Source organism: Nomascus leucogenys, chromosome 4, assembly GCF_006542625.1.
Source record: "Nomascus leucogenys isolate Asia chromosome 4, Asia_NLE_v1, whole genome shotgun sequence".
Lineage (NCBI taxonomy): Eukaryota > Metazoa > Chordata > Mammalia > Primates > Hylobatidae > Nomascus > Nomascus leucogenys.
Window position 1 is genome coordinate 5982313 of NC_044384.1, and position 22249 is coordinate 6004561.

A 22249-nucleotide genomic window follows, 5' to 3' on the forward strand; every position below is an offset into this window, starting at 1 on the left:
AAATCAACCCCAAAGTTAGCAGAAGATAAGAGATAACCACAATCAGAGCTGAACTAAAAGAAATTGAGACATGAAAAATTGTACGAAATATTAATGAATTCAGGAGTTGTTTTTTTGAAAAAAATTAAAACAGACTGCTAGCTAGAGTTATAAAAAATAGAGAAGATACAAATAAATACAATCAGAAATGACAAAGGGGGCATTACCACTGACCCTAGAGGAGTACAAAAACCCTGAGACTATTATGAACACCTCTATGCACATAAAGCTAGAAAACATAGAAGAAATGGATAAATTCCTGGGCACATACACCCTCCCAAGACTGAACCAGGAAGAAATTGAATCCCTGAACAGATCAGTAATGAGTTCAAAAATTGAATCAGTAATAAAAAGCCTGCCAACCAAAACAAAGCCCCAGACCAGAAGGACTCACAGCCAAATTCTACCAGCTGTATAAAGAAAAGCTGGTACTATTCCCAGGGAAACTATTCCAAAAAATTGAGGTGGAGGGACTCCTCTCTAAGTCATTCTGTGAGGCCAGCATCATCCTGATACCAAAACCTGGCAGAGACACAATTAAAAAGAAAACTTCAGGCCAATATCCTTGATGAACATAGATGCCAAAATCCTCAACAAAATACTAGCAAACTGAATATAGCAGCACATCAAAAAGCTAATCCACCATGATCAAGCAGGTTTTATCCCCAGGATGCAAGGTTGGTTCAACATAAGCAAATTGATAAATGTGACTCATAACATAAATAAAACTAAAAACAAAAACCACATGATTATCAATAGATCCAGAAAAAGCTTTTGATAAAATTCAACATTACTTCATGATAAAAGCTTTCAACAAACTAGGCATTGAAGGAACATACTTCAAAATAGTAACAGCCATCTATTTCAATACCAATATTATACTGAATGGGCAAAAACTGGAAGCATTCCCCTTGAAAACTGGAACAAGACAAGGATGCCCTCTCTCACCACTCCAACATAGTACTGGAAGTCCTGGCTAGAGCAATCAGACAAGACAAAGAAATAAAGGCATCCAAATAGGAAGTCAAACTATCCCTGTTTGCAGGCAAAATGATTATATGCCTAAAAACCCCCATAGTCTCTGCTCAAAAGCTCTTTGATCTGATAAACAACTTCACCAAAGTTTCAGGATACAAAATTAATGTACAAAAATTAGTAGCATTTCTGTACAACAACAACATCCATGCTGACAGCCAAATCAAGAACACATTCACATTCACAATTGCCACAAAAAGAATAAAATACCTAGGGGAACAACACACACTGGGGCCTGTCGAGGGGTGTGTGTGTGGAAAGAGAGAGCATCAGGATAAATAGCTAAGGCATGTGGGGCTTAATACCTAAGTGATAGGTTGATAGGTGCAGCAAACTACCATGACACATGTTTACCTATGTAACAAACCTGTACGTCATGCACATGTATCCCAGAACTTAAATTAAGAGAAAAAGAATAAAATACCTACAAATAGGAATACAGCTGACCAGGGAGGTGAAAGACTTCTGTGAGATCTATTTTATAATTCTGTGAGAATTACAAAACACTGCTCAGTGAAATTCAAGATGACACAAATGGAAGAACATTCATGCTGATGGATAGGAAGAATCAATATTGTTAAAATAGCCAGACTGCCTAAAGTAATTTATAGATTCCGTGTTATTCCTATCAAACTACCAATGACATTCTCCACAGAATTAGATAAAAACTATTTAAAAATTCATATGGAACAAAAAAAGAGCCCAAATAGTCAAGGCAATCTTAAGCAAAAAGAACAAAGCTAGAGGCATCACATTTCCTGACTTCAAACTATATTACAAGGCTACAGTAGCCAAAACAGCATGGTACTTGCATAAAAACAGACACATAGACAAATGGAACAGAATACAGTGCTCAGAAATAATGCCACACACACCTACAACCATCTGATCTTCAACAAAGAGACAAAAACATGCAATGGGGAAAGGACGTCCTATTCAATAAATGATGCAGGGATAACTGGCTAGCCATATGCAGATGATTGAAGCTGGACCAATTCCTTACACCACATATAAAAATCAACTCAAGATGTATTAAAGACTTAAATGTAAAACCTAAAGCTATAAAAACCCTGGAAGATAACCTAATAAATACCATTCTGAACATACGACTGGCAGATTTCATGATGAAGACACCAAAAATAATTGCAACAAAAACAAAAATTGACAAATGGGACTTACTTAAACTAAAGAGCTTCTGCACAGCAAAAGAAACTATCAACCAAGTAAACAGACACCTATCGAATGGGAGAAAACATTTGCAAACTGTGCATTTCATAAAGGTCTAATATCCAGCATCTGTAAGGAACTTAAATTTATAAGCAAAAAAAACCCCATTAAAAAGTAGGCAAAGGACATGAACAGACAATTTTCAAAAGAAGACATACATGCTGCCAAGAAGCATATGATAAAATGCTCAACATCACTAATCATTAGAGAAGTGCAAATCAAAACCACAGTGAGATACCATCTTATACCAGTCAGAATGGCTATTATTAAAAATTCAAAAAAATGACACAGGCTCACAAGGTTGTGGAGAAAAGGGAACGCTTATACACTGCTGGTGTGAATGTAAATTAGTTCAGCCATTGTGGAAAGCAGTTTGGCAATTTCTCAGAGAACTGCAAAGAGAATTACCATTTGACCCAGCAAACCCATTATTGGGTATGTTCCCAAAGGACTATAAGTTATTCTACCATAAAGACACATGCGTATATCTGTTCACTACAGCACTACTCACAATAGCAAAGGCATAGAATCAACTTAAATGCCCATCAGTGGTAGACTGGATAAAATGTGGTACATGTACACCATGCAATATTATGCAGCCATGTCCTTTACACCAACATAGATGGAGCTAGAGGCCATTATCTTAAGTGAACTAATGAACAGAAAACAAAATACCGTATGTTCCCCCTTATAAGTGAAAGCTACACATAGAGTACATATGAACACAAAAAAGGGAACAACAGATACCACCAGGTCCTACTTGAGGGTGGAGGGTTGGAGGAAGGTGAGGATCCAAAAACTACCTATCGGGTACTATGCTTATTACCTGGGTGATGAAATAATCTCTACAAACCCCTGCAACATGCAGTTTACCTATGTAACAAACCTCCACATGCACTCCCGAACCAAAATAAAAGTTCAAAAAAATGCCACAGCCACATTCAGCAACCACCATCCTGATCAGTCATCAACCATCAACACTGAGGCAAGACCTTCCACAAGCAGAAAGATAATGCTTTGCTGAAGGCTCAGATGGTCACTAGCATTTTTTAGCAATAAAGTATTTTTGAATTAAAATATGTACATTATTTTTTAGACATAATGCTATGGCACATTTAAAAGAGTATAGTATAAACATAACTTTTATATGCACTGGGAAACCAGAAAATTTATGTGACTTTCTTTTTTGTGATATTTGCTTTATTCCTGTGGTCTAGAACTGAATCTGCAGTACGTCTGAGATATGCTTGTGTTTAAGTTTCCCTCTAGTACCCTGGAGAAATGCTTTTATGTAGATCCTGCATCTTTCTCCATTTATTAATACTTATTTTTGTGTTGCCTTCGTGAACAAATTCTTATTATGTTTCCATATTTTGTTAGATTTGCTCTATATCCTAAAGACTTTCTGTAATATACTTTCTATTAAAATACCAATTAAAAACTATTCAGTGCTGGCCGGGCATGGTGGCTCACACCTATAATCCCAGCACTTTGGGAGGCCAAGGTGGGCAGATCATGAGGTCATTAGATTGAGACCATTCTGGCTAACACGGTGAAACCCCATCTCTACTAAAAATACAAAAAATTAGCTGGGTGTGGTGGCGGGTGCCTGTAGTCCCAGCTACTTGGGAGGCTGAGGCAGAGGAATGGCGTGAGCCCAGGAGGCAGAGCTTGCAATGAGCTGAGATCGCACCACTGCACTCCAGCCTGGGCAACAGAGCAAGACTCCGTCTAAAAAAACAAAACAAAACAAAACACTATTCAGTGCTTACTCTGTAAGACACAATAAAAAATATCAAGGGTATGAAAAACAAGTTATGGGCCTTAGAGGTATGAGATTGTTTAGCTCTTTAACAGCAGAACCTGATAAGTGCAGGTGATCTCGTTATGAAATTCTTCTTTAATGTTTTTGAGTTTTTTTCAGTTATTTTTGTATGTATCATGTTATCATCTTTTTATTGTTTTAATTCCAAAAATAGGTGACTTTTTGTTCTATCTTGATATTATGGAGTTTCTTGATATTAATTTTTTTTCTGTGTCTAGTTCAGATTATACTCCCCTAGAATTTATAATAGGTAAAGCATTAGAAACAGTATACTCCTTTCTGAGTGGTAATTACCTAGAAAAATCAGAGCAGATAATTCATTATAGCATATTTATTAGTACTTATTAGTACATGTTTTCTCTTTTGTACATCTGATGACTTATTATGAAAGTGTTACAAATTAGTGTTTCTCATTTGATGAAATCTAATCAATTTTAAATTTCCTGGTTGTTTTTTTCCTGTTTTAAAACTTTTTCTATCCCAGGTTATAAAGATATTCTTCTTTGTTTTTCCTACCATTGTTATGGTTTCAGCTTTTGCATTTCAGTTTGTTATCTGTCCTTAACTGGTTTTGTGTAAGTTAGAAGATAAGTTGATGTTCTTTCCCAGTGTGGATGTCCAGTTGTTTTTGTACCATTTGTGAAAAGACTTTCTTTGCTCATCAAATCATTTTGATGACTTTGTCAAAAATCAATTGCTTGTAAAAGTGTGGGTCTATTTCTGAACCAATCTATTCCATTTTATTGATCTGTGTGTCTTTTTTGTCGTTGTTTTGAGACGGAGTCTCGCTCTGTTGCCCAGACTGGAGTGCAGTGGTGTGATCTCAGCTCACTGCAACTTCTGCCTCGGGGTTCAAGCGATTCTCCCACCTCAGCCTCCTGAGTAGCCGGGATTACATATGCCTGCCACCACACCTGGCTAATTTTTGTATTTTTAGTAGGATAGTGTTTCACCCTGTTGGCCAGGCTGGTCTCGGACTCCTGCCCTCAGGTGATCCACCTACCTTGGCCTCCCAAAGTGCTGGGATTACAGGTGTGAGCCACCGTGCCCAGCCAATCTGTGTGTCTTTATAAATAATGCCACACTGTCCTGATTTCTGTAGCTCTATAGTAAGTCTTGAAGTCAACTTTTTTTTTTCCTTTCCAAGATTGTTTTGGCTATTTTAGGTCCATAGTGTTTTCATATGGAGTTTAGAATCATCTTGCCAATATTATTATTTATATAAGTATTAATTATTTATAAACCATTTTCTGAAGTACCTGTTGGGATTATGCTTGTGACTGTGTGAAACTTTAATAGATAAGTTTGGGTAATTGGACATCTTCACTATATTGGGTCTTCCAGTCTACAAACATGGCACATCTCCACATTCTGCTTGACAATGCTCTTGGCAGTCTTTAGATAGAATATTATTATTGAGATAAAGCATAGAGGGTACTTAACACACTTAGCTTGGCATACATAATCAACTACTGTATAATGTTAATATTATCAGTTCCATTCATCCTCACAAAGCCTTATCAAGTGCTATTTGTATCTGTATTTTACTGAGTTCGGAACTTGACCATGGTTATACAGTTAATAAATGGCTGAGCAGGGTTTGGAATGAGGTCTTTATGAGTCTAAAGGCCATGCTTACAGGTACAGTGTCACTGGAAACCAAGAATGGTGAGCCTCAAATTGTATTTTGCTGAATTTTGCAGATGGTCTTGTGTATTGGTAAGTTAAGATGAGAGTCTCCAAGAATAGAATTTATTCTGAATGACTTAAGGAGCACGGGAATTTAATAAAGGATATGCTTGCTCGTAGTCTCTCTAGCAGAGCCACACTCTGTGTTTATAGATGCAAAGCCATGCTCTGTGGCTTCTCTTGTGAAACTATTGCCAGTATAGTAACCATTAGTAGCCTCGAGACCTCTGCCCCTGCCAGCCTGAGGCGCAGGCCCCTGCCACTGCCTCTGCCAGCAGATGGCTCTTCCCGTTCTGTTCCTCCTCTCAGTGCTCATTTCCGACTCCAGGTTTGCAGGAACACATGTGTCTCATTGAAGGTGCCTGCATCACCAGTGACCTGCTTATAAGGAGGGCTGGGAGCGGAGGCTGAGCGTGGGACTCATAGGCTGAGCCATTACTTCAAGTATTGGAAAGCCATAGTGATTCCCTAGTGTATCCTGCTTGCTAATTTATAAATAGGCTTTTCTCTTGGGAGTAGTATGAAAACAAACATGAGAATCTGAATCTGCATTATAAATTATTGGCTAGTAGATAATTAATTAGTGATATGTTTCACATATTTCTTACTCTATTGTAACACAGACTCTGGACACAGAACAGGGTTTGGATCGTGTTTCTGCCATTGACCAGGGATCTGACCTTGGGCAAGTTACTGTTAACCTCTCTGCGTCAGTTTTATCACCTATGAATTCAGGAAATTATATTACCTAATTAATATTATTATTTAAGGTGTTAAAGTATTCTTCTAAGCTATTAAGTGTCTAACTCGGTGGTTGGTATACAATAATTACTCAAAAATACACCTATTTTATATACACACACTTTCACACATCTGTTCCATGTGCAGACTGTTTAAATGTAGGAAGAGCTTAACCTTTCTCTGTCTTATAAGTGGTTACAGAGGGTTGGTGGAAAGAGCTCTGACCTTTTGAGACACCACAGTGTTATAATTGTTCTGAAGTGGGAGAATACCTGGTAATAACAAAATAACAGTCTCTGCTTCCTACAGGGATTTGATGTTTATTAGCTCAGACAGTTGCCATTGAGACATTATTGGCTGCTGTACTTTGGAGTGCATTTTCTGCCGTGTCCTGGGGACAAGCTGTGTGGAAGATGAGCTCTTGGTTTTCTGTAGGCGCCGTCGGCTGCCTGCCTTTGCCGCACCAGTCAGAGGCCTCCCTTGGTTTTGCACATGGCTGCAGTAGTGCAGGGCAGAGTGGAGTCATATCTGGTCCATTCAGAATGTCCTTACTGTGCCTCCACTGAGGCCTCGCTTTTCATACACTTCCTCCCTGCTTCCGTCAAGCCCTGCTGAGGTGACGAGGTGATGAGGTGACAGCAGAGCTGTTGCCTGGGAAGGGTCCGTGTCATTTGGCATTTCTTCCTATGCCTGGGGAGAGTGGAAGGGAAGCTACACAGCTCTTGCTAATTACTCAGCAGTAGAGAGGAAAATGTGGGCTGCCTCTGTCCTTAGAACAGAAGTAAGACGTGGAGAAACCAGCAGTGTGGCATCTGGGCAAGGAGCTCCCATTTGCGGGGCTGGAAACCCTGCCTCTGTGTCGTCTCTCACTTAAAGCATATTACCGGGTCACAAAAGAGGCCCCAGGCAAAGCGTGGGCTTTAACCTTCTGGTGACACTGAAGTTGGAGAACACTGTATAACATTTCTAGAACAGAGCTTTGGCTCCCAAGGCAGCTTGGCTTTGGTTTTATTTTGTCTCGTGAAATAACCAGGCCAGGGCTGGAGAACACTTGCTCTTTTCCATGATTTTTCTGTCTGCTTTGCCCTGTGACTTGCACCTTCCCTTTGTTCAGACTTCCATCTCTGGAGAACTCTCGGGTATGAGTTGTCTTGCTGTGCCTGATGGTCGCTTCTCAGGGTGTGTTCAGACAGAACCAGGAAGCTTGTGTCTGTGTGAAACCGAGGGGTGCTGCGGCTCTCCCTGTCACAGGAGGCCTAGGGCAGCAGGGCTAGTGTGCTGTGTGGGTGCAAGGGCTCCTCCGTGTGGCCAGGCTGCCAGTAGCTGGCTTGGAGCTGGTAGCAGAGGGCCAGGGTTTGGCCTCCAGCTAGGTGGGCGTGTGCACGGACTCTCACTCAGTTACAAGCCTGTGCAGAGGTGTTGGTTTATTTCATATGAGTTTCTTCCACTCCTCTTCATGTTCGCCTGCTCTCCAGCCCCTTGTTTCTTTGCCATTTCTGCACCTGCTTTCTTCAGCTCTGTAATTCTAGATATCGGTTTCCAGCACTGTTGGCTTACCCACATCAGAAGAACCCTTTCTTCCTTCAGCAACCACCTTTCCATCAGTGACAGGTGGCTATTCAGGCTCACCTCAGCCGGCTTCCCCCGACTCACCTTTGACATCACCTTTCTGGGCACTTGTTAATGTTTCTGTCTCTGGGACACAGATGCATCACTCTGGCCTCAAGCCAGAGGCTGGGATTGCTGTGCCTATGTTGCCCCTGTCGCTGAGGCCAGGGCTTACCAGGGTGAGGTATCCTCATGAAGTTGCCTACTGAACGTGCTTGGCTTGTCGTCTTGCATTGGAAGACAGTGATTGAAACAATCTTACATCTTTTCAGGAAATATTGAAAATGGATACGTGAAGCTCATTGTTATACATTTAAAAAATAACAGAGAACACCTACCTCTTATTGGAAAAGTTGGCCTCTCGTGGAAAACTGATATTTTTGATGGCTGTATAAAGGTAAAAAACAGAAGTGTTTTCTTTTCTTCAACTAACTTGATTTCTATATAATAAAAAGTCTGTTTATATGTGTAAATTATATAGTCATATATGTATGATGTTTCTTTTATAGTTCTGGATTTATTGTTCTGGTTTCTGAAGGTTGGTGCACATTCTGTTAGCCATTGACAACCAGTGGATTCACTCATGAGATGCTTATTGAGTACCTTTCATTTGTCACTGAGTGTGGTGGAGTTGGAGGGGCAGGTAGTCTGCAGCAGCATTTCAGAACACTGTTGATCACAGCCCCCTACTCCCTCAAAGCCCCTCTGTTTTGTGGAAAGAGAGTGGAACTGAAGGTTGGACCAGGCAGGTAGCATCTACTCAAAACATCTTGATCATCCATGTACCAATTTAAAACTTATTGCAGTTATAAATTCTTAGTCCAGGATATAGGGATTTCCTTGAACTGTTAAATAAAAGATTAGCCACATGGGTGGGAGAGTTGATTTAGTGGTTGGGAAGTGGCAGGGAAGGAGGGAGGAGGAGGAAGAGGGGAAAGATGTTCTCACAGTTTTGCTTTCTTCTGTCCTTGTGCCCATGGCTGCTCCTGGTTCTTGTCACTCTCCATCTTTATTCTGTGGGATGAACAAGATTTTCATAGTCCCAGGGACCAGTGGGATCAATCTCCTGTGACCGCGGGGGCCTCCTATAACATGGCTTTATACAGTGCTATGCATGGGCACCTTGTTAGAACTATTAATGATGACGACCGGGACCAAGAGTGGTGTTATCATGAAGCACTGTCCCTTGAGCCACTTGATATTTGATACAATGAGATATTTTACAAATCCTATTTATTCATAACAAATGTTTAAATTTTGGTAAAAATTATGTTTATCACACTTCATATTGTTTCATGCCTTTAAGAGAACAGACCTACCTTCTTTCTTTTTCTTCAGATTTCAGTAAAGTTTATAATAAAAATCGGCACTAAGATAAAATATTCACATCAAAACAGACCTCGAGGATCAAGAAGGGCAGAATGTGAATATGATGGTCTTTTAAAGGGTCAGCGTAATTTTTAAAAATAATTCTGTGTTTTCTGGTAGTCCAGAGCAAGATGAGAGCAGTCATTTAGTTCTCACTGGGAGAAAAAAGGGAAGTGTAGTCATTATACAAAGAAAGCTTTATCCCAGTTCTGATCATTAAAAACAAAATCTCCAATGGGACTTTATGTAGGGCAGACTAAGCTACATAATGGACCAACCCTAAATAGCATCTTAGCAGCAGATGCACTCACAGATTTCTCATAGAAGTTCTCAGAGAAGCTGAAGATACAGCTTCAAAATTGGACCTTTACATGAGCTCCAAGCAGTGATTCTGTAGGTTGCTAAACCAATGTGACTCAGGTGCACAGGTTTTTAGAAAAACAGCTTGATCTGAAAGCAGGATTTTGAATTTTTAAAGTAAAGAATGGATTGCCTGTCCCTGGACAGTTTTCCCCATAAATTCCTTTTCTCAGATGGGCTTCGGGAAAAGATAGCAAATAGCTCAAAAGCTTGTACCTTCTCCCTTGGGCCTGGAGGGTAGATGTGGTTTATTTTCTGTTTGCCTTTTATGCTCTTGGGATCAGTATTAAGACTAAGCTGTCCTCAGAATTCCCAAAAGAATAAAAAGTCAGATCAGTGATGTCATATGCCTTGTATTTGCTGTGCAGCTCAGGTATTTCTCTCCAGGAATCTGATCACCCTAAGAATAGTGAAATGATAACATGTATTTTAAGAAATTGCTTGGAATGAGTTAAAAACTTTTTTTTAAAGCATGGACATTAGCTTAGAAAGTTTCTTAGGTACATAAGACTTTTTAAAAAAAGTAAAATAAAAACCCCACTCCTTCTGGAAATTGTAGACACAACCTCTGGTGAGGAGCTTCTGCTACATAGTTTACGATGCCTGTCAGAGCATAGGCTACAGAGAAAGTACGTCACCCAAATACGATGCTGGTGGAAGGACAAAGAAGTGAGAAAATATTAACGATAATGACGGAGGATGCTGCCTAGTTGCGTCGTGTTGGTTGAAGTGATGTGTGGTCATGAAAGGACATCTGATGTCCTTGGGACCTGCTGTTCCCATGAGAATCTCCGTCTTCCTCCAACCTCAGAGTTGAGTGACCTCCAACACTTACTGGTGTGGCAGTAGTTCAGGTGGAAAGTATCTTTAGCTTGAGTTCCTGGAGCAAAAACTCAACAGAGCATAAGTTTATGTGGTAAATTATTAAACTTTAAAGTTCTTTAAAAATCACATTATAAGTAGGTCAGTTTTTTATTCCTTTTTTTTAAAAAGGTCAAAAGATACTGATAATTATTACGATAATATTATGAATGAGCTATATTTTAATTGTGGTAAAATAAACATAAAATTTACCACCTTCACCACTTGACTTCTATATTTCAGTGGCTTACATACCTTCTCATTGCTGTATAACCATCACTACTGTCTAATCTCCAGAACTCTTCATTTAAAGATGCTTTCAGTGGCCACGTGTTAGTACTGAATCCATGCAGGACGCTTGCTCTGTAAGTGGTTACCATGCTATTTTACAAAGTCATGTTGAAACAGCTAGGCTACCCTCTCAAGGTAACCTTGCTGCAGTCTTCAGTATAAGTCATGTAATCAACGTGAAATACTCTCCTGCTCTGTCTTCTCCCAGTGCCTATCAGAATTTCAGATGGATGGATTTTCTTTTGGTGAGGCTTTTCCCGTATGTTTCTTTTACGTTTTTCTTTCACTCTTTGGCATTTTTGATGTTATTTTAATGTTACTTCTAAATCTGTATGGAGATTGGCATCAATTTTTATTTAGACTAGATATTTCAGTGTGGTTCTGTGGTTCAGCTTTATGTAAGAACAGTTGAGTTCAGTAGAGCCTGCTATGGGCACATCATGGGTCAGCATGTTGCAGGTAGCCGTGGCCCATGAGAAAGGCACCCTGGCCACTTTGCTTGACAAGCACTGCAGCTGCATGGGTGATTAAGGCTGCTGGTGCTGATACAACTGAACATCGCAGGAAGAACAGGACAGTCCCACACATGCGAGTGCTGCACTCTCCCCAGATGCTGAGTTTTGAGCCTGGCGTAGTTCACTGGTCCATGGGGGAACAGGTGAGGAGAGACCTCCTCCTGCAGGGAGGGTGAGGTCTACCAACTGCTCAGATATGTGCCTCCTGGACGTTCAGACTGAGAGGGACTGATTTAGGAGAGGATGACTGAAAACAATCTCTGTGAGGAGAAAGAGGAAAGGGCCAGTGGGAGGAAGGCTCATGGGAGGTTCTGACATGCATCCCCCTCCAGAAGGTTGGGAGTGATTTATTCTGGAGAAGGAACCCAGTGGAGAAAGAGATGCTTTGGACAGGATGGGAAATAAGCAGTGAGGTTCTAGAGGTGAGGGGCAGCTGGCCCGGGGAGGGGTGCGAGACCCACTGTGCCACTGCGGCTGGTGCTGAGGTGGGCCTCTTCCTAGCTGGCTGTCCTGCCTGGGGTGGGCTAGCGCCCGGGGACAGGAGGGAGAGTGATTGGGGGGCATTGGAAAGGCTGCTAGGGCAGGTCAGGAGGGGCCTTGAAACCCTCAGGAAAGAATTTGGATTTTGGTTTATCTGTGGATGTTGTTAAAGGGTTTGATGTGCCTATCGTGTGCTAGGCCATGTTTTAGGTTAGGAGGGAATTGGAGAATGCTGGACTTTGAGAACTAGGAGGGCTTCAGAAGACAGTCAGCTCCCAGCTCTTGATCTGGCAGCAGAGGGGGTGGGAGAGCAGAAAGACTGAGACACCCACCGACGGCTTAGGGCTGTGAGCAGCATCCTTCCCAAGGAGCCCTTGTGCTCCACCAGCTGCTCCTTCCTGACTTCTGCCAGGGTTTCTCCTCCTCAACCTTCTCGCAGGTGATGGGACCCAGGGCTCCACCTCCTTCCTCCCATAGGATCTAACCACCATCTCTATGCTAGGGGGTTTGGTGAGGTTGTAAGTAACACAGTCAAGTGACTGCTAGCCCAGTGGCTAAGGTCATTCAGGGTGGTGGGGTGTGGAAGATGGGTGCACCGTGCAGTCCCACCTGCTGTGTTATCTCAGAGGTGCTTAGGCCTCAGAGCCTTCTCTCTAAAACGGCCACAGTGGTAATGCCCATTCCAGGAGGGCTCCGGCTGCCTGCCAAAGACAGAGCCATCTGCTGGCCCTCAGTATTGGCTTCAACTGCCCCATTCTCAGCCTCAGTGAGGCTGTAGTGTAGGGTGTTTTTTCTTCTTTCCCACCTGCTCCCCACTCTGGTGTCCTCCTCGCAGCCCAGGCTCTGTGTGTGGTGGTCTCTGTCACGCAGGAAATAGTGGGTGCTGTGGAACAGGCTGTGTGGGGCTGGTCACTGGTGTTCCAGGACCACTGCAGCCGATTGCCTGGGAAAGGCATCCAGGAGCAAGGTCAGGTGTCTGAGGGGTTCCTGGGCAGTCTCACTGTGTAGCTCATCTGATGTGAGGGGCCTTAGGCTCTGGCATGCACTCTCCCATCAGGGATTAGAGTGTTTCATGCTGGCTGCTTCTTCACCCAGGTCTCCTGCACAGATAGCGGCCAGTTCATGCCAGTCACTTATTAAACCATCTCATTTTTTCAATGTTTGGAATGTCTTTTTTCCTTAAATTTCTCCAAGATATACATGTATTGAGTCGAGACCCTTTAACCTGATCATACTCAGGTCCAAATGGTCAGCATTTTTGGCCACATCTAATTAGTTATAACTTGTGAAAGCAGTGGTACATAGTTGCTCAGTTTATGCTGATATCTAAGAGTAGCATTTAAATTACAATTGATAAAACACAAATGTGGGGCAGAAGTCATGGCAAATAATGAGCCATCCTGAAAAGATAAGCATTAGAAGATTTTATCCTTGACGTTACTTCTTAGCTTCCTTAGAATTAAATAAAATAGTGGATGTAAACTCCTATTTTTCCAGAACATACAACACGTTAAAAACATGGCTCACACCATCTACCCTCATTGATAGAGGCATTAATCACAGTAACCAAAAGGTAGAAGGAAACCAAGTGTCCATTCGCAGATAAGTGGATGAACAGACTGTAGTCTATCCATGCAATCAAGTATTATTTGGCCTTAGGAAGGAAGGAAATTCTGACGCATACTACAGTATGGAAGAACTTTGAAGACATGATGCTAAGGGAAATAAGCCAGTCACAAAAGGACAAATACTATATGACTCCATTTATATGAGGTTCCTATAGTTGTCAAATTCATAGAGACAGGAAGTAGAATGGTGGGTGCCAGAGGCTGGAGGAGGGGAAGTGGGAAGTTAGGGTTTAATGGGGACAGAGTTTTAGTTCTACAAAACGAAGAGTTCTGGAGATTAGATAGTAGTGATGGTTATACAACAATGAGAAGGTATGTAAGCCACTGAAATATAGAAGTCAAGTGGTGAAGGTGGTAAATTTTATGTTTATTTTACCACAATTAAAATATAGCTTATTCATAATATTATTGTAATAATTATCAGTATCTCCAGCTGTGCCTCCTCCCCTGACTCAAGCCTCCACCTAGCTATATCTGTTCACTTGGTGGATTTAGTGGCTTGGGTTCCTCATGGACATTGTGGATTCAGCATGTCTAAAACTTGCACGTTTGTTCTTCCTCATATCATCTGCTTCTGTAATGGGTAAGCAAACGATTAGGAGACAAAACCTCCGTTCCTGTTACTCTCCCATTCAGATGCGAGATTCTGCTCTGCCTACCTTGTCAGTGTCTCTTCCATCTCTTATTTCCTGGTGTTTGCTGCCCCGATGCATTAGGGCTCCTGCTGTCCTACCTTAGTGTTTAATAACAACCAGCACCTCTATCACTACTCTTACTGCCTCCCTCTCATTTTATCACACTCATTCATTCATTCGGCACATAATGGCTGAGCTTCAGTGACTGTGTGCATATGCAGGTAGCCAGGGGCACGATGCTGAGCCAAGCTGGCCTAAGTCCTACCCCCTTGGTGCTTAGCATCCATCTCTACCTGCACTGGCCGGGCCAAGTCGGTTTCAGTGGGTACATGGTCAGTTGAGATGAGAGTATCAGGGAAACTTCCCAAGGGACTGGTATTTGAACTGAATGCTGAGATGGACAAAGAGAAGATGGGGAGAGGAGCTCTCAGCGGGGGAGTCTGGGTGGCTCTTTGTCAGCTGGGGGCATGGTGTGTTCAAGGGTGAAGGGTCAGTGTGGCTGGAGCACAGATGGCAAGAGGTGGCATTCTGTGCAATGAGGTGGGATGGGCAGGTGAGGCCAGGTCAGGCCTTAATGGTAGCCAGAAGGAATTTGATTCTTTCTTGAGAGCCATGGAAAGTTGTCTCAGGGTGATATGCTCAGACTCATGTTTTGTAAAGGTTTGTTTTCTGAATATGGAGAATGAGTGGGGAGATCAGTTAGATGGCTGCCTCCTTAAAGGAAGAGCAGTAACTTGGTTTCCTAGTCTGCTTGGCCTGCCATCACAAATCACCATCAGCTGGGTGGCTTTTAAGCAATAGAAACTTATTTCTTACAGTTCTGGAGGCTGGAAGTACCAAGGTCAAAGCACCAGCAGATGGGTGAGGGCCCTCTTCCTAGTTCCGAGAGGCACCTTCTAGCAGTGTCCTCACCTGGTGGAAGGAGCGAGACAGCTCTTTGGGCCTCTTTTATAAGGACCTCAGTCCTATTCATGAGAGCTCTGCTCCCATGACCCAATCACCTCCCAGAGACCGCATCACCTAAACAGTCACATTGGTGATCAGATTTTAAGACACGGGTTTTGGGGCGCACAAACATTCAGACCATAGCACTTGGACTAGGGCAGTGGCAATGGAGATGGACAAAAGCAAAGCAACTCGAAAGAGGTAAGAACTAACGGGATTGGGTGATGGTTGGCCCGTCAGGGCTAGGAGGGAGGCCCCTAGAATGACGCTGACATTTCAGGCATGCACAGCCAGATGACTGATGATGGTTCCACCAATCCCTGGGACGAGGAGCACCAGGAGAGCTTTGCTGGGAGGGTCCTGAGTTTGGGTGTAGTCCTGCTGGACTTGAGGGACCCTTGAAAGATCCAGAAGTTGAGTACGCACTTGAATATTTAGGTCTTGAACTTAGAAAAGAAGTTCAGCCTGGAGATAAACTTTTGGGAATCACAGGCATGTTGGTGATAAGTTAGGATGCAAATGTAGATGAGTTCCATTTACGGGGAGAGATTACATAGAGTGAAAATAGGGCCTAGGACCAAGCTGTAGGAACCTGAGGCAATGGGAGCGGGTAGAGAGCTGCAGGGGTTGTGGGTTCTGGATGCATTTGGAGAGGTAAAATTACTCTTCACTGTTTTCTTGAAAAACTAAACACTGCTGAGAAGCAGACAGACAGATGGTCACTAGATTTAGTGACCTTATCAAGAGATGTTTGGTCAGATGATGGAGAAAGGATACCAGGCCAGAGCAGTTTGATGAGTGAATGGGTATTAATGGACAAATCCAGCGGAGACAGCTCTTTGGAGAGGGCTGTCTGGGAAGCGAGGGAAGAGCAGGGGCCTGCGGGGCCCAGGGAGGCTGTTTCTCTCTCTGCCTCTCTAAGATAGGAGTTACTTGAATGTGTTGAAGGCTAAAAGCTGATGGGAGGATAGAAGTAGTCACTTGAGCGAGGGACGTCGTGCCTTTGCCAGATGGGCTACGCTGCAGCAGGAGGTTACTGGGCCACACCTGGGAGGAGCAGATGAGAAACACATGCGAGGAGAGGTGGGCGCAGAGGAGCTGGGCTGTGGATCTGCAGTGAGAAGTTGAGGAAAACATCCTTCTCCCCTCTCTGTGAAGGCCGAGGTCCTCTGCAGAGAGCACCCTCCTGGCAGGATGCAGAGGGCTGAGGGAGGGGATGAGACGTTGTTCCATGAGGCGGAGAGGGAGCCACCCAGAGAGCCAGGGTGGGACCCTCAGGCTGCGCTGAGGATGGTGCAGCTGCATGGGTACCCAGCAGCTCTGTGTGCAGCCCTCCCGCTGTGCTTGGTGCTCAGGTCCAGACAGATAGAAAATAACTGCGCTCCTCCGGGCTGGGGTTTTGCTGGACCTGGACCTAAGGTGTGATGCAAGGGGAGTGAGGGAGGTATGTGCATTGGCAAGAGTGTTATTCCAGCAAAGGCCAGTGAAATCTAAAGTGGAAAGGAAGAGGTGGGAGAAGGAAGGGCTGGCTGGCGGGTGGGCTAGGTCCATGGGCAGTGCTCTTCAGGCCTTTTTCCATATCCACTGCGGTGTGGGCATATACAGACCACACATTCATGTGGAATGAAAACAGCATTCATGAAATGACGTTTATGCTTACTATGTGCAATGCATGCTGACTGTGTTCTCTTTCATTTTGTTTCATTTTATTTTGACAAACAGTTGTGTCCTGCTAAATTTACTTCAGGATGCATTAATAGGTCATGGCTTGCAGGGTGAAAACGCTGGGTGGATCTGAAGTACAGTTGTAGTGGAAGTCATCCAGTGAGTCAGCTGGAAGATGAAGGGTGGCAGTTAGAAGGCAGGGTGCCTGAGGCATTGATAGTGAAAGTGGACCACTTCTGGGAAGTGATGTGTCGGTGATGTGATTGTGGGAGTGAATAACTGAGGTCAAGTCGAGGAGGAGGTCATGGAGTTGACCAGCTCAGGAGTTGAGAGTCCAGGATACTGGAGGCTCCACCAGGGTCCCCACGGATGTTGGGATCACTTGGGATGACAGTGAGACTTGGAAGACTTGGGAGAGTGAGAGGGAGAGGCAGACAGCAGGGCTGGTGCCAGAGTCCTGGAAATGAGAGTGGGCGGACAGGAGGCTGGCACATGTCAGAGACGGGCATGGAGCATGGGTGCAGAGCTGAAGTTCAGAGCCTCAGAGAAGCAGGAGGTTTCTCAGAAGAGGGGAAGGATCGGCCTGGTGGTGGCAGTGAAGACCCAGGAACACAGGCACACTGCTTCTCAGGGTGATGCGGCGCCTCATGCTCGGAGGCACTGACTGGTTATTGGTGTGATTTGTGTCACATCTGTAGCCACCGTACTTTAAGATCCATGAAGAGATGGACAATATCTGTGACATTTCTCTGAGCTCCCAGTGCTAAGTCCTAAACTGAGCCCTGTGAGAGCTCCTGTGTATATTTGAGAATGAATATTAAGTGATGAGACACACAAAAGCCCAAGTATAGTCTAGGTTATGAAGTAGGCCATGAAAAACCAATGATAGTATTCTGGATTTTGATGCCACACGCAGCATTTCTAGTGAGTTTTACAGAGTTGCGATTTTTCTGTGAAAATCAGGTCTGATTGGCCTTTTTATCCTTGTCAATCTGTGTTTATTTTGCAGAGTTGTTCCATGATGGACGTAACTCTTTTGGATGAACATGGGAAACCCTTTTGGTGTTTCAGTTCCCCAGTGTGCATGAGATCACCTACCACACCCTCTGACGGCCCTAGCTTCTTGGGACAGACGTACAACGTGGACTACGTTGATGCGGAAGGAAGAGTGCACGTGGAGCTGGTGTGGATCAGAGAGACCGAAGAGTACCTTATTGTCAACTTGGTCCTTTACCTTAGTATCGCAAAAATCAACCATTGGTTTGGGACTGAATATTAGCAGTAGGTGGCAAATTATTGTTGTTATTTAGTTGTTTATTTTTGACTGGCTTTGTTCTTGGTGTTGAAAGTTAAAATAAAGCAAATCTGCAGAGTGCTGTGCAATGCCTTTCATCTCACATTAGAAATTATGATTTATGGGTCATTTTTAAGTTAATGTTTGAAGGATTCAGTTAAATTTTAAAAACAAAAGTAACAGTGAAACTTCATATAAAAAGAAAAAAAGGTATTTACTTCTCTTCCACCCTTCGTTAAAAATCTAAGAACTTTTACTTAAGCAAATGATCATGTGATCACTGTGTGTGTGTGTGTGTGTGTGTTTGTGTGTAGGGGTGTGTTCTTACAGATAATAGTTTTTCTTTATTGGTAAGAAGCTCAAATGAGAAAATGTACTTAAATATTAATATAAACTTCATTATATTCACTAGAATTAGAAAGTGCTACATTCATGACAGTCAGCAGCCATATTGGTATTTAATAAAGTTAAATAGACCAGTGGCCTCATTAACAAGAAAAGATATATCTGAAATCATAAGGAAGTTATAACTTAAAAGAGCAAGGCACAGTACAAGTCCAGTGGGGACACCAGCTCTGTGTGAGTGGGGATAGAGACGGATGAGTTATTGAAACTTCCTCTGCAGAAATATTTTAAGAAAATTGACAGATGATCAGGATTCAAATAGGGATGATAAGTATCTAAGCCTATGTTATTTTAGGGCATTTCGTTCTACATTTGTTTTAGATTATGTTGGTTGTTTTGATTATATTTTTATCCGCCACTTGAAAGTTCCCCTCCGAGGTGGTTTTCGACGTCCTGCCATATTCCTCCTTCTCAGGCGTGCATGAGCACATGCCCCCTCTCTGTGTTTCATTCTTCTCCTGTTTAGTGACCTGGCCACTTTCTCTTTGGAGGTATGTGTATGATAGTGAGCATGTGAGAGTGCAGAATAAAGAGGCTGAAGACAGCAATCAAGTGAAGATGGGGAACAGATATTATGTTCTTGCCCCAAAAAACGTGAGAGTAAAAGGATTTCTGCTGCTGACACCGTTCTCCACCCTCCTTTCCTCCACAACCTTGGGCCAAAGTCCTTAGGAAGAGAGGAATTTGAAATGCGGTCAGATGTTGTGAACACTGGGCTGTGTTATTTCATGGTGTCACCAATGAGGGAATGTGGAGTGTCTGCCCCAGCTGAGTGAGCGTCAGGGGAGGAAGGAGGCACTGGCCTGAGCACTGAGCCCAGATGAGGCCCAGGACTCAGGAGAGGCCAGGGATGCCGAGTCCGCTTACAGAGCTGTGTTGGAATACAACCACGAGAAAATGTGTGGAGACCCCCCTGAACCCCCTGGGTTAAATTGTGAGGAACTAGATGTCCTGACAATACTGGAAACATAGTAGAGCGGGGGAAGAAGCCCTGTTCTCTACCTCCTGTTTAATGATGTTTGGATGGAGGAGGGAAGCAAGGACCTCCAGGGATGGCACAGCGGAGCTCCGTGGACATGAACGCCTGCCTTCCCTGCCAGACTGCTAGTCCTGTGAGCAGGGACAATGATGACTTCTGGTTCACTGCTTCATCTCCAGCATGGCAGGTGCTCCATAATCGATACTCAATAACGATTTGTCAAACCAATGGAAACTGTTATCGGGATATACCAGCAGCTATGGGAGCACGAAGGAAGCAGGGAGCAATTCTGACTGATGATTCTGGGAGTCCCTTACGTCTCAGGTGATATCTGAGTTCACCCTGGAAGGAAGGTTTACTGGGCAGCAACGGGGAAGGGTTAGGCGGAGGAGGCAGTGCTCATAAAGCCTTGGTGCTTTTAAGAGTCTCATCAAAACAGGTGTGCATGCCACACACAACTGAAAGATGCTAGCGGACACCCCGTCCCAATGTAACTTACACATGTCTGAGATATTAATATTCAGCTTTTAAAGCTGTCTCTTATATTTGCCTCCATATTTCTAAATATATTTAAACATATCAGATTATGAATTCTACTTTTTGTTTCTTCCAGGATACTTCAGCCCTGGAGATCCATCTCTTTTTGCTGTGAACTGCTTGTTCTCTAGCCATGCTGGGCAGCTGTCATTCTGGGGTTCCCTGCATGCATCCTCCATTTTATGGAATCCTGTCTTCCTCTTTCCTGATTCATATCCTTTTTTTCAGTGATACACGTTCTCCTGTGGCTTTCTAAGAAAGATGACACGGAAGATACATTTTGAATCTATGAATTTCTGAAAAATGTCTGATGGATAGTTTAATTGGGTACCAAACTGTAGGAAGAAAAATGTTTTCACTGGGAACTTTGAAGACAGTTGTTATCGTTGTTGCTGTTATCTAATGCCACTTTGCCTTTTCTTCCTCTGTATGTGGTCTTCTCTCTTTCTCTAGTCGCTGAAAGCTTTTAGGATTTACTCTTCTCTCCTGGTATCTTAAAATCTCAAGACGATGTGCCTTGGAATAGGTTTTTTGCATTCATTATGGGTCATTTTTATCTGTGAACTTGTGTACTTAAGTCTTGGATTTTTAAAAAATCGGAGAGTAGTTTCTTTGCTGTCTTTCAGTTTTGTTAACTGTGATTCTTTCTGGATTGATTCTCCCAAATGCCTTATCTTTTCCATCTTATCGTCTGTCTTTTAGTCTTTTGTTCTGCTTTATGGAATATTGCATCATTTTTATAGTTTTTATTTTGATGATCAGGGTTTTACGTTGTAAGAACTCTGTTTTCTAGTTCCTTCTAAAGCATTTGTGTCTGTTTTATAAATGTAATATTTTCTCTAAAGCAGGTGTTGGCAAACTTTTTCTGCACAGGGCCAGATAATAATTGAGGCTTTGTGGGCCATATGGTGTCTGCTGCAACTCCTCAACTGTGCCATTGTAGTGTGAAGTCAACTATAGATGGTACACAAATGGGCATGGTTGTGTTCCAAAAAGACTTTATTTATAAAAACAGCAGCTGAATTTGGCCTTCAGGCTGTAGTTTGCCAAGTTCTGCACGCATCTCTAGGTTATTGATTTCAGTTTTCAATAAAGTTTTTATCTTAACCATTTGGCAAAACCATAGTAGTAATAATAGTCTTAGGCAAGACTCTTCAGTAGATACTAAAATATGTGGGTAAAAGTGTGATGAGAAAGGAGATATTGACATAGTCTCAAAGATTTTGCCACAAAATAATATTAGTTACAAAGGAAAAAATAGGAAGTTCACAGTGAAGGAGCCTAGGACAGCACCTTAACCAGTGCTTAGCAGCGTCAGCAATGGGCAGACGTTTGCTTCCTGATCATGCCATGAGAAAGACACCTTATCACTTTGTGGCATTTTATCAAAAATGTATAACAAGGGTGAAAACGTGGGGAAACATCAGACAAATACAGATTGGAGGGAACTCTGCACTTATATTTGTACTTGTAGTCTACATTCCCCTTTAAAAGTGTCGGGGTCATAAAAGGCAATGTCTCCTCGACTGGAGGGGGCAGATGAAAGCAACGCATGATCTCAGATGGGATCCTGGATCAGAAGATGACACTAATGGAACCACAGGTGAAATGTGAAGAGGAGCTTTAGATCATAGCATGTCAGTGTTCATTTCCTGACTTTAATATCAAAATGTGGTGTCAACATTTGGCGAGTCTGAATGACGGGCATATGGGAAAGCTTTCTTATATTTTTGCAACTGTTTTGTAAAGCTGAAATTGTTTCAAAGTAAAAAGTTAACATAAAAAAATAAAGGTTTTCACATCTTCCCATGCCCTTTGTTTTGTGGAATTCAGGCTGTCTTTGTCAGTCAATTTGCCTTGCTCTCAGGCTTGCCTGTTGGAGCCTCTGCTGTCTGCTCATATTTAAGACTGAGGCCCTCAGAAGCGCAGCAGGAGGTCTGCCGAGGGGACCCACTTGTCAACTGATGCCTACACTGGAGTAATTGGGCCCTGCACTGTGTTTGGTAATGGGACCTCCAAATACGAGTATTAGGAAGTCTGTTCTTTAGGGCTGCTGCTTTCTTCACAGGAGAATTCTCCCATTTCACAAGAGCATAGGGTTGTGCAAGAATCCCCTGCATAA

General features: G+C 42.9%; 1 protein-coding gene across 1 annotated transcript in view; it reads left to right on the forward strand.

The window, feature by feature from the left end:
* The window catches only part of FBXO15 (F-box protein 15), a 75893-nt gene extending 57493 nt beyond the window's left edge, over positions 1-18400 (forward strand). The window contains exons 9-10 of the mRNA XM_003264334.3: positions 8437-8561; positions 17922-18400. Of these exons, the coding sequence (XP_003264382.1) occupies positions 8437-8561; positions 17922-18191 (395 nt within the window). The 3' untranslated portion in view covers positions 18192-18400. The remainder of the gene's footprint in view (positions 1-8436; positions 8562-17921) is intronic.
* The last annotated feature ends 3849 nt before the right edge of the window (positions 18401-22249 follow it).